This window comes from Canis lupus, chromosome 31 (genome assembly GCF_011100685.1).
Source record: "Canis lupus familiaris isolate Mischka breed German Shepherd chromosome 31, alternate assembly UU_Cfam_GSD_1.0, whole genome shotgun sequence".
Lineage (NCBI taxonomy): Eukaryota > Metazoa > Chordata > Mammalia > Carnivora > Canidae > Canis > Canis lupus.
In genome coordinates, this window is record NC_049252.1 from 24,457,255 (window position 1) to 24,471,745 (window position 14,491).

At 38.7% G+C, this 14,491-nt stretch overlaps 1 protein-coding gene across 9 annotated transcripts in view; it reads left to right on the top strand.

Moving 5' to 3' along the window:
• N6AMT1 (N-6 adenine-specific DNA methyltransferase 1) overlaps positions 1-13,883 on the top strand; it is a 38,690-nt gene extending 24,807 nt beyond the window's left edge. For 3 of the 9 annotated variants that reach the window (XR_005382229.1, XR_005382235.1, XR_005382236.1), the window contains exons 7-8: positions 10,597-10,748; positions 11,932-13,883. Coding sequence is in view for 2 of the 9 variants with exons in the window: in XM_038581286.1 (XP_038437214.1) it covers positions 11,932-11,973 (42 nt within the window). In the remaining 7 variants the exon portion in view is untranslated. Of the gene's footprint in view, positions 1-6,338; positions 6,488-7,207; positions 7,374-10,596; positions 10,848-11,931 lie in introns of those variants that run through there. The other 6 variants (XR_005382232.1, XR_005382231.1, XR_005382234.1 and 3 more) reach the window with 6 other exon arrangements.
• Positions 13,884-14,491: the final 608 nt, after the last annotated feature.

Sequence of the window (14,491 nt, forward strand, 5' to 3'; positions counted from 1 at the left end):
TGTTCCTTTCAATCATTCAGAGACTCGGGGTGCTTCTATTTTGTACCACTGTCATGTTCAGCTTTTTAAGTCTACATGGATAGGGAAAAAAAGAATGGTGGATTATGCATGGGAGATTTTTATGAACCAGTCCTGGAAATAGCCTAAGTCCCTTCACATTCCATTGGCCAGTTTTCAGGCAGATGTCACCAATATAGTTGAACTGTAAGGAGAAGAGACAATTCTTTCCCCAGCTAATTGTATGAGGCAAGTATAGCCTAATCACAAAACCAGATGAGGATTGTGTAGAAAAGGAAAACTACCACCAGTCACATCAATGAGGAGGAAAAAAAAACAACAAAACTTCAACAAACTCAGGGCACCTGGGTGGCTTAGTGGCTGGGTGTCTGCCTTCGGCTCAGATCATGATCCCGGGGTCCTGGGATCAAGTCCCACATTGAGCTCCCTGCGGGGAGCCTGCCTCTCCCTCTGCCTGTGTCTCTGCCTCCCTGTGTGTCTCTCATGAATAAATAAATAAAATCTTAAAAAAAAAAAAAAAAACTTCAACAAACTAACAAACTAAATCTAGCAGTACCTATAAAACAGATGATACACCATGGCCAAGTTGAGTTCATCCCAAGAGTGTGAGCATGGTTTAACAGAAAAATCTATAAATTCTATTTATCAGTCTAATAGATTAAAGGGGAGGGGAACCCACATTATCACCTCAACAGATATGGAAAATCATTTTTTTAAGATTTATTTATTTATTTATTTATTTATTTGAGACAGAGAGAGTGAGAGAGAGGCAGAGACACAGGCAGAGGGAGAGGCAGGCTCCATGCAGGGAGCCCTATATGGGACTTGATCATGGGTCTCCAGGATCAGGCCGTGGACTGAAGGCTGCGCTAAACTGCTGCCCTGGAAAAGCAGTTTTAATAAGGTTTAATACACTTAGAAAACTAAGATGAATAAGAAGTTCCTTAATCTGATATGATCTGTATACCAAAAACTATGGCAAATATTCTTAAGGAAAAACTGGAAACATCCAGCATTTCCTTTAGAAATAAACAAGATAAAGAAGCCACCTTATCACCACTCCTATTCAGTATTTCCACTGGAAGTTCTAGCCAGCAAAATGAGAGAAATAAATGAAAAAAGAGGAAAGTTTGAATAAAATTGAGGTTAACAGATATGATCATTTACCAAGAAAACCCCAAAGAAGCTACAGAGAAAATATTAGCAATAATAAAGAGCTTAGCAAAGTGGTTGCCTATAAGATCAATATTCAAGAATCACTTGTATTTCTTTTCTTTAAGATTTTATTTATTTATTCATGAGAGACACAGAGACAAAGGGAGAAGCAAAGACACAGGCAGAGGGAGAAGCAGGCTCCATGCAGGGAGCCTGATGTGGGACTCGACCCCGGAACCCCGGGATCATGCCCTGAGCAGAAGGCAGATGCTCAATGGCTGAGCCACCCAGGTGCCCCAAGAATCATTTGTATTTCTATACACTAGGCCCCTCAAAGAAGAAAAATGTGCTTTAATAAAACCATTTACAATGAAAACACAATTAGTCACTGTGAAGTGAATCTCACATATGCAGAAGACCAGCATGCATACATTTAAAAACTTTGATTAAAAGACATTTTAAAGACCTAAACAAATGGCGAGTTACTCAAGAATGTTCAAGAACATAAAGATACCAATTCTTCCTGTAGATACAGTGCTATTCCAGTCAAAATCCCAAGAAGTCTCCCCTGCACTCTCTCTCTCTCTCTCTCTCTCAAATAAATAAAATCTCAAAAAAACCCAAGAGGGTTTTTCATGGAACTGGAACAAATGGCCAAGAACTACTAATACACTCTAAAATAAGAGCATGGAGGAGCTTGAACTACCCAGATGTCAAAGATTAATCAACAGTAATAAGATGGTTTTTCATTGGCCCAAAGAGAGAGGTTGAAACAGAATAGAAAACCCATAAAGAAATGTGCACACATAGAGAAATTTATGTATGGATGGAGAGGACACTGCAGATGAAAGGGTAACTAGTCCCGGTACAAATGACTGTCCATTCACAACCTCAGGAGCTCCCCGGGGAAAACGTGAAACTGGTCCCTGCACAGGGAGGGCAGAAAGCGGTGGAAGAGGCCATCTGCTCCAGACTGGTGGGTGGCCGGTTAAATAAGCAAGGGAATTTCCAGACAAGGCTTGTCTCGAGCAGCAGCAAGATGAACAGATATCAGCACCCACCCACCCACCAGAATCTGAAAAGTCTGCATCGAGGCCTTACCTCGATGGTAAGTTCAGTCACATACACCATCCAGATGCTCTCCCCCGCCCCCCAGTGCTCTCTCAAAGCTGTCTGAGAAGGGCTCCAGCTGTGGGAACCGTGGGCAGAACAGACATTCTAAGGAAAGGAGACAGGGAAGGAGCCCTCCATTGCCCAGGCCAACTAGTGGGTCAACCGGCAGTCTCTTTCTTCTTCTTCCCCTTCCCCTTCCCCTTCCCCTTCCTCCTCCTCCTTCTTCTCCTTCCCCTTCCCCTTCTCTTCGTCTCCTTCTCCTCCTCCTCTTCTTCTCTTTCTTCTCCTCCTTCCTCTTCTTCTTCTTCTTCTTCTTCTTCTTCTTCTTCTTCTTCTTCTTCTTCTTCTTCTTCTTCTTCTTCTTCTTCTTCTTCTTCTCCTTTTCCTCCTCCTCCTCCTTCTCCTCCTCCTCCTTCCCCTTCTCCTTCTTCTCCTTCCCCTTCCTCTTTCCCTTCCCTTTCCCCCTCTTCTCTTTCTCCTTCCCTTCTTTTCTCCTCCTTCTTCTCTTCTCCTTCTCTTCTTCTTCTCCTCCTCCTCCTTCTCTTCCTCTTCCTCCTCCTTCTTCTTCTCCTCCTCCCCCTTCCTCTTCCCCTTCTTTTTCTCCTTCCCCTTCTCTTCTCCTCCTCCTCTCCTCCTTTCTTCTTCCTCTTCTTCTTCTTCCTCCTCCTCCTCCTCTTTTCTTCTTCTTCTTCTTCTTCTTCTTCTTCTTCTTCTTCTTCTTCTTCTTCTTCTTCTTCTTCTTCTTCTTCTTCTTTCTTCTCTTCTTCTTCTTCTTTCTTCAGATTTATTTATTTATTTAGAGAGATTGAGTGCATACATGCTGGGGGAAAGGGCAAAGGGAGAGAGACAGAGAGAATCTCAAGTAGACTCTCCACTGAACTCAGAGCCTGATGCAGGGCTCAATATTATGACCTGAGATCATGACCTGAGCTGAAATAAAAAGTCAGATGCTTAAAGGACTGAGCCACTCAGGTGCCCTGGCAGCAGTCACACTCTCTTGATGACCTTCTCCAACAATCTCTCTCTCTCATCACTTAAGTGGATTAAGTAGTAAATATGAAACACTGACATTTTTTACGTTTTAGAAAATACATAGGTGAATACCTTTAATGATAGCAGGGCAGAAAAGTATCTTTAGAAAACTATGAAAAAATACATGTATTAAAGAAAAAGATTGATCAATTCAGCTACATTAAAATTAAATAATTTTCTTCCTCAAAAGGCACCATATAAAGAAAATGAAGAAGTTTGTAACATGGATAGACATTCATTGCCAGAACAAAGAATTCTTAGCAAATCAGCAAGTAGAGAAGCAAACGATCAAAATCCAATATAAAAATACTTAAATGACAAAGAGGAAAAATATGTTACCATATTATTTCCATATTATTGGGAAAATACAAATCACAACTTAAATGAGATACCACTTTAAAAAACTAGGAAGTCTGACAATTCTAAGTATCAGTGAAGACATGTCATAAGGCAACTCTTCCTGCTGATAGAGGGCAAACTGGCCCAATGTCTCTGCAAAGTAATCTGGCATTATCAAGTAAAGTGAAAGATAATTATACTGTATCATCTAGAAACTCTACTTATAGATACTGATATTAGAACACCCACAGGTATATACAAAAATGCTTTACAGCAACGTTACCCATAATAGGAAAAGCTGGAAGCAACTTAAAATTCATTGACCAAAGAATGTACAAATTAATAGTAGTATATATCAGTGAAAATGAGTTAATTATTCATCAACATAAATAAATTACACAAAATATTGAATGGAAAACTCAAGTTGGAACTATATTTAATGTAAAAAATTCATTTATATATTGCTTAGAGATATATACATTCATATTGTGGGCAGAATGATGACCATGTCCTACTCCTGGAACCCGTGGAATATGTTACATTACATGGGGACATTATGGCTGTAATTAAAGATGGGCCTTAACTTAGGGAGACAATCTTTGGTTATCTGGGTGGACTCAAATGAATTGCATGAGCCCTTGAAAGCAGAGAACTTTCTCCAGCAGATTGTATTAGAGAGATGTGTGCATGGGGTATGAGGTTTCAACCATTGTTTTTTTGTTTGAGCTGACTGGAGGCTACATTAGTGTGCATGTTTTTATTATAGTTATCTATTCCTTCATAACAAAGTACTACCCCCCCCCCCAAATGGCAGCATAAAACAAAAACCTTTATTTTGGAGGGCTAGAAATTTGGGAATTTAGGGGCAGTCCCGGTGGCGCAGCGGTTTGGCGCCGCCTGCATCCCGGGATGTGATCCTGGAGACCCCGGATCAAGTCCCGCGTCAGGCTCCCTGCATGGAGCCTGCTTCTCCCTCTGCCTGTGTCTCTGCCTCTCTCTGTGTCTATGAATAAATAAATAAAATCTTAAAAAAAAAAAGAAAGAAATTTGGGAATTTAGCTGGGTGGTTCAGGCTCAGGGTCTCTGAGGTTACAATAAAGTGGTCAGCTAAGGCCATAGTTATGTCAGGACTCAAATGAGGATTAATGATCCACTTCTAAGATCATTCATATGGCCACGAGCAGAATTTAGTTCCTTGACATATGGGACTCTTCGTAAGGTTGCTCATGGTATGGATTCTCCCAAAACAAGGGATCTCAGAGCCAGAGACAAAGATGAAAGCTGCACTTTCCTATAATTTGATCTCAGAAGTAACATAACATCACCTCTGTTGCATTCTGTTGGCCATGTGAAGCCCTGCAAAGTCTCACCCCATGACATCAGCTCAGCATCTGGAACTCATCATCTTGTTTCTAACCTACAGTACCTAATGGCTCTGCTCTATTTCTTTTTAAGATTTTATTCTTTTTTTTTTTTTTTTAAAAGATCTTATTTATTCATGAGACACACATACAGAGAGCCAGAGACATAGGCAGAGGGAGAAGCAGGCTCCCTGCAGGGGAGCCTGATGCAGGACTCAATCCTGGGACTCCAGAATCATGACCTGAGCCAAAGGGAGATGCTCAATCCCTGAGCCACCCAGGTGCCCCTAAAGATTTTATTCTTAAGCAATCTCCACACCCAACATGAAGCTTGAACCCATGGCCCCAAGATCAAGAGTTGCATGCTCCATGAAATGAGCCAACCAGGTGCCTTACCTAATAGCTCTGTTCTATGTAAAATAGCAGACAGCTGATGTGCAAGTCATCATAAATATGCCCAAGGGGAGAACTCAAGATGTAGTGACTGGCACATTAATAAGGCCCCAGTGTAGACTGGGGCTAAAAACTCAGGTCTAGGAGTAGATGTGACCCCATAGGTGCTATTCCTTACCTATAGCAAGTGCAGTAACTCTTCATCTGTAGATCTGTGCACTAAAGATACATTGTCCGCCTCCCCCACACCCAGTGTACAATGTGGGACCAAGCATACAATAAATGCTGTGGGTATTACTGCTCCAAAAGGAGAGAAAATGGGAGATGCAAAAGGGTCACTGGTCCATAGCAATTCTGAAAATCAGCCAGGCAAATGTTGGATTTGGTCCTCCTGCAGCCCAGAACTGACTCACCATGGCGCTTGGTCTCATCTAAGCTCTTGGCTTGTCCTCTAATTTCTCTCATCATTAAAGTAGCATGTGATTGCCTCTGAGTGGTTTTCTCAGGCTGGGTCCTGCTTTCTAGATGTCCAGAGGTCCAAAATCTCTCATTTTATATGTTCTGTACGTTTCAGTCCAAACTATTAACACTGATATAGGCCTCTTTAAAATGTTAGGGTCTCTTGACCATCCATGGGGTTAACTCCATTAGTATATGACATACACATAAATCTCTTCAGATCACTTCATTACCTTGGCTGGTGCTGAGGTGTCTCGGGGTAATGCCCTTAAGCTTCCTGGAGGCCCTATTTTTGAGGCCATGAGGTGCATCCACAAACTCTTTAGAGAGCCTTTATTCTGACTTAATGTGCTCTGAGACATCACCTTGGCTTCTGAGGTCATGGGAAAGGATTTCATAGCCATACCTTTAGCTTCATCTTTAAGCCATGGTTTCCTGAGCATGCCCTGAATTTGATTTTTCTTTGAGATGGCAACAGTGAAAACGACTTAGGATGAGCTTCACCATCATCCTCAGAAATCTTTAAACTCCAAGCACATTGGCTAGTTCACTGGCAGAGGCAGTGGAATTGGCAAGAAAACCTCGTGTCTGAAGAATGGAGGAGGAGTGAGATACAGGTGAGAGCCCTCTGTGGTCACCAGGCAGGCTTGCTGGTTTCTAACCCATAGCACTGGGCTGCTGTGGGAGCTATGGTGGTGGTGGTGGGGGGTGGGTTGTGCAACTGTGCCAGACCAACCTTCTGGGAGTGGGCTTTCACATGAAGGCCCACTGGCTCCAGCACTAAGGAGGGAAAACTGTAGGACACTGCACTGTCGGGAACTGTAAAGGATCTAAGCTTTTACCCTACCTGAAGCTAACCGGTTAGTCTGACAGTTTCACTGGTGGCAGAAGAAAGATTCTGGGTCAGAGACAAAGAACTTGGCTACTCAGCATAGCAATTCCTATGAGCATCAGCATATGTTCATCCATTTCTCCTGGCCCGAGTCCCCAGGACATCAACATGGATGGGCCCCAGCAAAAACCTGCACACACAGTGGGTTGCCTTAGAGGAGAGAAACCCTGAATTTAGGGAACCGTAATTTTTTATTATGGGTATTAAGCTTGCCTTCCCTTTGCTGTGGAGAGACCCTACGTTTGTGAGACTGAGGAGTAAGGGTGCCTGCTCTTTGCTTCACCAGTGTCTTCTCTTTGCTTTGGAAATACTCTCCCTGTTTCCCAAGGATGTTCACTAGACACATATTCTTGAAAATATAACCAAGAGCAAAGGGCAGTTTGTGCCTTGCTTGCAAGACATGAGGAAACACAAGAGACCTATGAGAAATTCTCTTCGATTTCAGGTGCAAGTAATCATTAGTGAAGCATGCCACAGAGACAAGTGCTGTTAATAACTCAAAAGTGATGATGTAGATAGACTTTGAGAGTTGGTCATAAAAAGCATTACAGCTTCCATCTTGGATCACTCACTCTGGAGGAATCGGACACCATGTTTGTGAGGACGCTCAAGTAAGTGGCCCCATGGAGACATCCAGGTGGTGAGGGAGGAGTCTCCTGCCACAGTCATGTGAGTGAATCATTGGGAACCCCAACCCCAACCAAGCCTTCTCATGACTGCAGATACAGCCAACATCCTGCCCTCAATCTCATGACAGAACCACCCAGATAAGCCATCCTTAAACTCTTGACCTACAGAAACCATGTTAGGCAATACATGTTTGCTGTTTTAAACTGCTGTTAGGGGTGATTTGTTCCATGCCAATTGATAACTAATAAAACCACCAAAATAAACAGGTTTTTATTCAGTGTTGAGGTTTTTCAACTTAATTTGCAACATGAACAAATGTACATGATGTTGAATCTTCAACAGAATGAATTTCCAAAAAGTTCATTCAGTTCCTTAACTGAATTCTTAAAATTTTGAACCAACTTTGGCACTGACTTACACTGATTTCTTTTGATGCACCCCATGACATTAGTATAAAACTGGCATCTAATTTCTGCTAATGAAACACATCAATGATTATAGCCTTGCTTTTCATGTGAAATAAGAAAAACTAGAACAGAAAATGAAATTATTTTAGAATAATCCCTTGAATTACTTAAATGAAGTCATGCTTCAATGTGCTTTCTGCAATAGCATGTGCTAAAACCTTTGTCTTAACATAGTCATCTTAAAATAGTGAGGAATTCTTGAAGTAGATGCGGATTAGTGGATTATCCACTTATTAATGGATTTGGTAGGTGCCGGTGTCTCCCTGGCTCCTATGGTATATATTAAATGTCATTTTCTTTCATTAGTTTTCTGACTTTATGCAAATGTAATCAAAATTTAGAGGGCTTGTTAGAATAGCCTTGATGCCGTTGTAGCACACTTATATGAATTACAGCATGGGCTCGAATCTCCAATGTATCTAAAACCCAATTTACAATAGGCAGCAAAGAGAAAAGTAATGCATTGCTCTGCTGAAATATATTAATATTAGCTTGCATGTTTATCTATAGTGTTCAGTTAGTAAAAAGAGTGCATGTGTCCAAATTAACCACAGGGTATTTGATAGTGTATCACAGTTTGGATGTAATCCTAAATTATATAGTTACCTCAACCAATTTGAAATTTATTTCTCCTTCATAGCTTTCTTAAATTAAAAAGAACATTGTTTTTGCTGTAATAGTGCTCCATTGAAATCTGAATGTGCATTATCTCCATCATGGGGATTTTATTTTTATTTATTTATTTTTAAAAATTATTTAATTATTCATGAGAAACACACAGAGAGAGAGAGAGAGAGAGAGAGAAAGAGAGAGAGAGAGAGAGAGGCAGAGACACAGGCAGTGGGAGAAGCAGGCTCCACGCAGGGAGCCCGACGTGGGACTCAATCCCAGGTCTCCAGGATCAGGCCCTGGGCCGAAGGCGGCGCTAAACCACTGAGCCACCTGGGCTGCCCCGATCATGGGGATTTTAAAGTTATGTCCCCAAATTCTTTGACACTTGTCCCTTCAAAAGGTGGAGCCCACTTCTGTAGCCCCGAGTGTGAGCTGTGCTTAGTGATTCCCATCTAGAGATGACCACATGCATGCCAGAGGGAAATCAGTAACCACAATGAAGTAGAGATCATAGCCACAATGAAGTACATGTAGAAATTTATTTCAAAAAGTGAAAGTAAAGGGGATATCCAATATGCTTCCTGTATTAACAAACAATTTAAAAACGCTGACTTTTAGATAACTGGGTCAAATTAACAATCATATTGAAAATTATGAGATGAAAAAGCACATGCCAACTTTTGTGAAATAGAGTTCAAGAAGTATAGAGAAATACACCCCTCAAATGCACCTATCAGAAAACAAAAAATAGGCAAAATAAGTAAACATTCAACTCAACAAATTACAAAAATGCTAAGAATAAACTATCAGAAAGTATAAAGAAATATTAGAAGTAATAAGCCAAGAGAGAGGAATTTATCCCAAAAGACAGGAAAATAAATAAAATAAGTTAATAAAACATAAGAGAATCTGGGGGGGGGGGTGTTTAAAAAAAAAAAAACACGTTTCTCTGGAAAGATTAACTAGATAAATGTATCTAATAAAGTAGACCAAGAAAAAGAGAAGTGAGGTACAAATAAATATTAGGGATGAAAGTATCATATTTACAAATAGAGTATAAGTGTTAAAAATTATAAGAAAATACCATGAATAACTTTATAGCAATAGATTTGAAAATAGATGAAATGGATAATTTCCATAAAAAATAAAACTTACTAACTTGTGAAAAACAGAACACTTTAAAAGTCTCTGACATTTAAAGCCACTGAATTAGTTGAGTATCTGCCCATTCCACCCTCACCCCATAAAATAAAAGCACCAGGTGATTTTTAGGTGAGTTTTACCAAACACTCAAGAACCCGAACTCATTTTATGATACTAGTATATCATTGATAGCAAAACCAAATGGAAACAACACAAAAAACCATAGGTTAATCTCACTTATAAATATACAGTACAAGAAAGATCATAGATTGACTTTATTTGTGAACAAAGATGCAAAATTTGAAAAAACTATTTTTTAAACTCACAAATATATTACTGGTAATAATAGCATTGATCATGACCAAGTAGGGTTTATCCCAAGACTGTAAAAATGGTTCAACATTAGAAAATCTATTTATGTAATCCACCTCAAGGATAGAGGAAGGAAAAAAAAAACTTGTCATTTAAATAGATGTGGAAAAAGCATTTGATAGAACTCATCAACCATTCAGGACTTTAAAATATAAGGAAAGAACAGAAAGAAACTTCCTAATACAGAATATGTGCCCCAAACCGGTATGTGTATCACATTTAGTACTTAAAATATTCCACCTTAAAGTTGATCAAGAAACAAGGAAGACTGTTTACTAAGAGGTACAGCACAGTAAGATGAGAAAAAAAGATGTGACATTCTATACGCACAGTCCTCAGAACTACTGGCAAGTTGACGACAAAGCTCCAAGTTATATAGAGGATTGAGGAGGTGTTAAATTAAGGAAAGTGCTTTCCCAAAAATATAATTAATTTTCATCTTGTGAAAATTAACTATAAAACCATTTCTAGTAAGACATGTCAAAATGCATGCTTTTTGTTGATAGAAAATGTGACCTTTTCACTTTCTAAAGGCTGTCAGTTTTTGTTATTAGGTAAGAATTAAATTCTGACAACGTAGAGTTCTGTTTGATTTCTCTCTCTTTTCCAGCAATGGCCAGAATCCCAGCAACAGAGCTTTCAGAAGATCTGACCCAAGTAGTAAAGCAGTTTCTTCAACATTTCTAGCACCATAATTTGGCTCACCGAGAAGAAACAGTGTGACATGCTATTCATGTCAGATTCTCTAGCACCAAATTTCAAGTTAAGAAATATTTTTAAAACTCAAGTTAAGAAATATTTTTAAAACTATAAAACTGTGGGTGGTTCAGTGGTTGAGCATCTGCCTTCAGGTTCAGGGTGTGATCCCGGGGTCCTGGGATCGAGTCCTGGATCGGGCTCCCTGTGGGGAGCCTGCTTCTCCCTCTGCCTATGTCTCTGCCTCAGTCTCTCATGAATAAATAAATCAATCTTTAAAAAAATCTCTATAAAACTATCAATAAAGATCTCTCTGTGTGGGTCTGGTATCAGAACCTGACAGCCCACCTTCCACTTCACATCTGCCAGGGCAGTATCTTCAAACTTTATTGCTTGCATACCTCTGAACACATTTTGGGAAAACATATGCCACTTCACATTATTTTTAAATTGATAACTGACATTTACCACCATAAATTTAAATAAGTTTAAATAAGATAATTTCCAGTGGCATAACATACTTGCATTTTTAAGAACTGTTGTATCATTATTTTAAATGTATCTAATAGAATCTAAATACAATAGCAATTTGATTCCCACCATCATTGTATTGTCTATGGTCATACCACCCTCAACGTGCACCATCTCATCTGATTCCCACCATCATCAATATAATAATACAAGAACAAACTCTTCGTCAGACATTTAACATCATTCACTGGGTCAATACTTTTATTCCACTTTCGTCACAGAATTATAGCATATTTTAGTGCTTATTTTTATTTGCCCCCTATAATACTGTTCAGTAACGAAATATGAATATAAGTTGAAATTTTAAAAAATTTCCTGTGACGAGATTATAGGTATTAAAAATACATTTTCTAAATTATTAAATAACTACTAGAACACAAATGATAAAAACATGAAGAGAAAAAATATAATAGCAACACGGAAAAGAACCTAAGACACATGGTTTATAGTGAAAAATGAATAGAACAGGAGAGAAAGAATGAAGCAAAAGTGCTATTTGAAGAGTTCATGCCTCAGAATTTTCCAAAAATGACTAAGGACAGCAAATCACAGATTCAAGTAATTTTACAATCCCAAACAAACAAAATCCACACCTGGAGACACCACAGTAAAACTGTTTAAAACCAAAAACAAAGAGAAAATCAAAACAGCTGGGGGAGGGTTGGGTGAGGAATACATTTCTTACAAGGAATAATAAAACTCTAATTCTTTCCAACAGGAACAGTGGAATTCCAAAAGACACATGACACTGCCCAGGTGACTAACGACCAGAACTGCCAAAGACACAGGGAAGAGTGAAGATCAATACACAATAGAGAGTACATATGACAAATACAAACTAATACACAGACTAATAAAGCAATAATGTCTTGTGGGTTTTAAAATATAAAGAAACACTTGAAAGCAACAGTACAAAAAAAATAGTATTGAAGTTATTCTAAGGTCCTTGAATTGTCCTCCAGGAAGTGGTTAAAGTTTTAATTTACACAAGACATTAAGTACAAATTGTTATAAACTCTAGGATAACCTTGAATAATAAACCATACATATTTTTATGATGTAAAGATAACAGAAGAGTATGAGAATAAAAATACTCATGAAAACTATGGGTGCCTGGAAAACAAACTATGGGCGCCTCCCAAGTCTAAAAGAAGACAAAAAGAACACAAAAGCAATGAGACAGTTAGAAAGCTATAACACTTACCTATTATTACGTAAATGAACTTAATATTACCCTTAAAAAACAAAGATTGTTAGACTGAATAGAAAACAATTGACATTTTATAGGCATACGCAACTCTAGAGAATGATGGTCATCCACGTTTGCAAATAATGACTACTATTGGGAAAGACCACAGCACTTACACAAATATCAGAACAGTTCTAAGAGACACTGTTAGTTGTCCTTCTTTATCTGTTCTCCTTACTTTCCTCAGCCATAGAACTCTTCATTTTTAGCTGGTCTTATAGCTAGTAGGAATAAGACTATATTTTCTAGCTTTTCTTCTCTTGAAAGCTAGGATTGAAATGAGAATAAATATATTGAAATGAGGATATAAGTGCACGTCGTGTGTGATTTGTGAAAAGTATCCTTATAGCGGCAAGCAAGTTCATCTTTTTTCCTTTGTGCTGACTGTAAAGTGCATAAAATAACTGTAACTTGAGCTGTCAACGTGGACCATGAGATGGAATCACAATCTGAGAATAGTGAGACAACTAAGAAACCCAGGTCCATGTATATACATAAGACACCTCAGTCTGTTATGATTATGGAGCTTTTATACCAGACCTGATGTGCTTACATCTGGACTTCATTTCCGAAGGAGAGAAATTTCTGGTTTAAACCATATTTGCTTTGGATTTTTTGTCATTTAGAGGAACCTAATTAATACTGAATTCTTAAGAACTGCCTCCTAAATTAAAGAGCATTAACATCCCTCTAAAAAGTAGATCTTGGTCTAGTATCCAGAATATATATATTTTTTAAGCCTTACAACTAAACAACAACAATTTAAAAACAAAGAATTTATGCAGCTATTTTTCCAAAGAAGACACAAATGGTCAATGGACACATGAAAAGATGCTCAACATCCTTAGTCATTAGAAATTCAAATCAAAACCAGAATGAGATACCGCTTCACATCATTGGAATGGGTACAATTGGGGGAAAAAAAAAAACAAAATTATAAGCGTTGGTGAGGATCTGAGGATCTTGGAACCCCTGTACACTCTGGGAATATAAAATGTGGCAGCTGCTACGGATAACAGTTTGGTGTTTCCCCAAAAAGCTAAAAAAAGAACTACCAGCAATTCTTTTCCTATGTCTATACCCTGAAGAAATGAAAACATGTACTCATAAAAATACTTGTACATGAATGTTCACAGACACATTATTCACAGAAGCAAAAAGAAACAATTCAAATGTCCATCAAAGGATGAATGGATAAACAAACTGTGGTATACACGTGCTATAGAATATTATCCAGCTATAAAAGGGAATGATGTACTGATACCTGCTACAATGTGGATGAGCCTTTAAAACATGCCACGTACCCCAAATAGCCAGGGGAATACCAAAAAAGAAAACCAAAGCCAGGGGCATCACAATGCCAGATTTCAGGTTGTACTACAAAGCTGTGATCATCAAGACAGTGTGGTACTAAAAAAAAAAAAAAAAAAGTGTGGTACTGGCACAAAAACAGACACATAGATCAATGGAACAGAATAGAGAATCCAGAAGTGGACCCTCAACTCTATGGTCAACTAATATTCGACAAAGGAAGAAAGACTATCCACCGGAAAAAGGACAGTCCCTTCAATTAACGGTGCGGGGAAAATTCGACAGCCATGTGCAGAAGAATGAAACTAGACCATTCTCCTACACCATACACAAAGATAAACTAAAAATGGATTAAAGATCTAAATGTGAGACAAGAATCCATCAAAATCCTAGAGAAGAACACAGGCAACACCCTTTTTGAACTTGGCCACGGCAACTTCTTGCAAGATACATCTATGAAAGCAAGGGAAACAAAAGCAAAAATGAATTATTAGGGCTTAAGATAAAAAGCTTCTGCACAGCAAAAAGGAACAGTCAACAAAACTAAAAGACAACCTACAGAATGGGAGAAGGTATTTGCAAATGACATATCAGATAAAGGGCTAGTATCCAAGATCCATAAAGAACTTATCAAACTCAACACCGAAGAAACAAACAATCCAATCATGAAATGAGCAAGACATGAAGAGAAATCTCACAGAGGAAGACACAGACATGG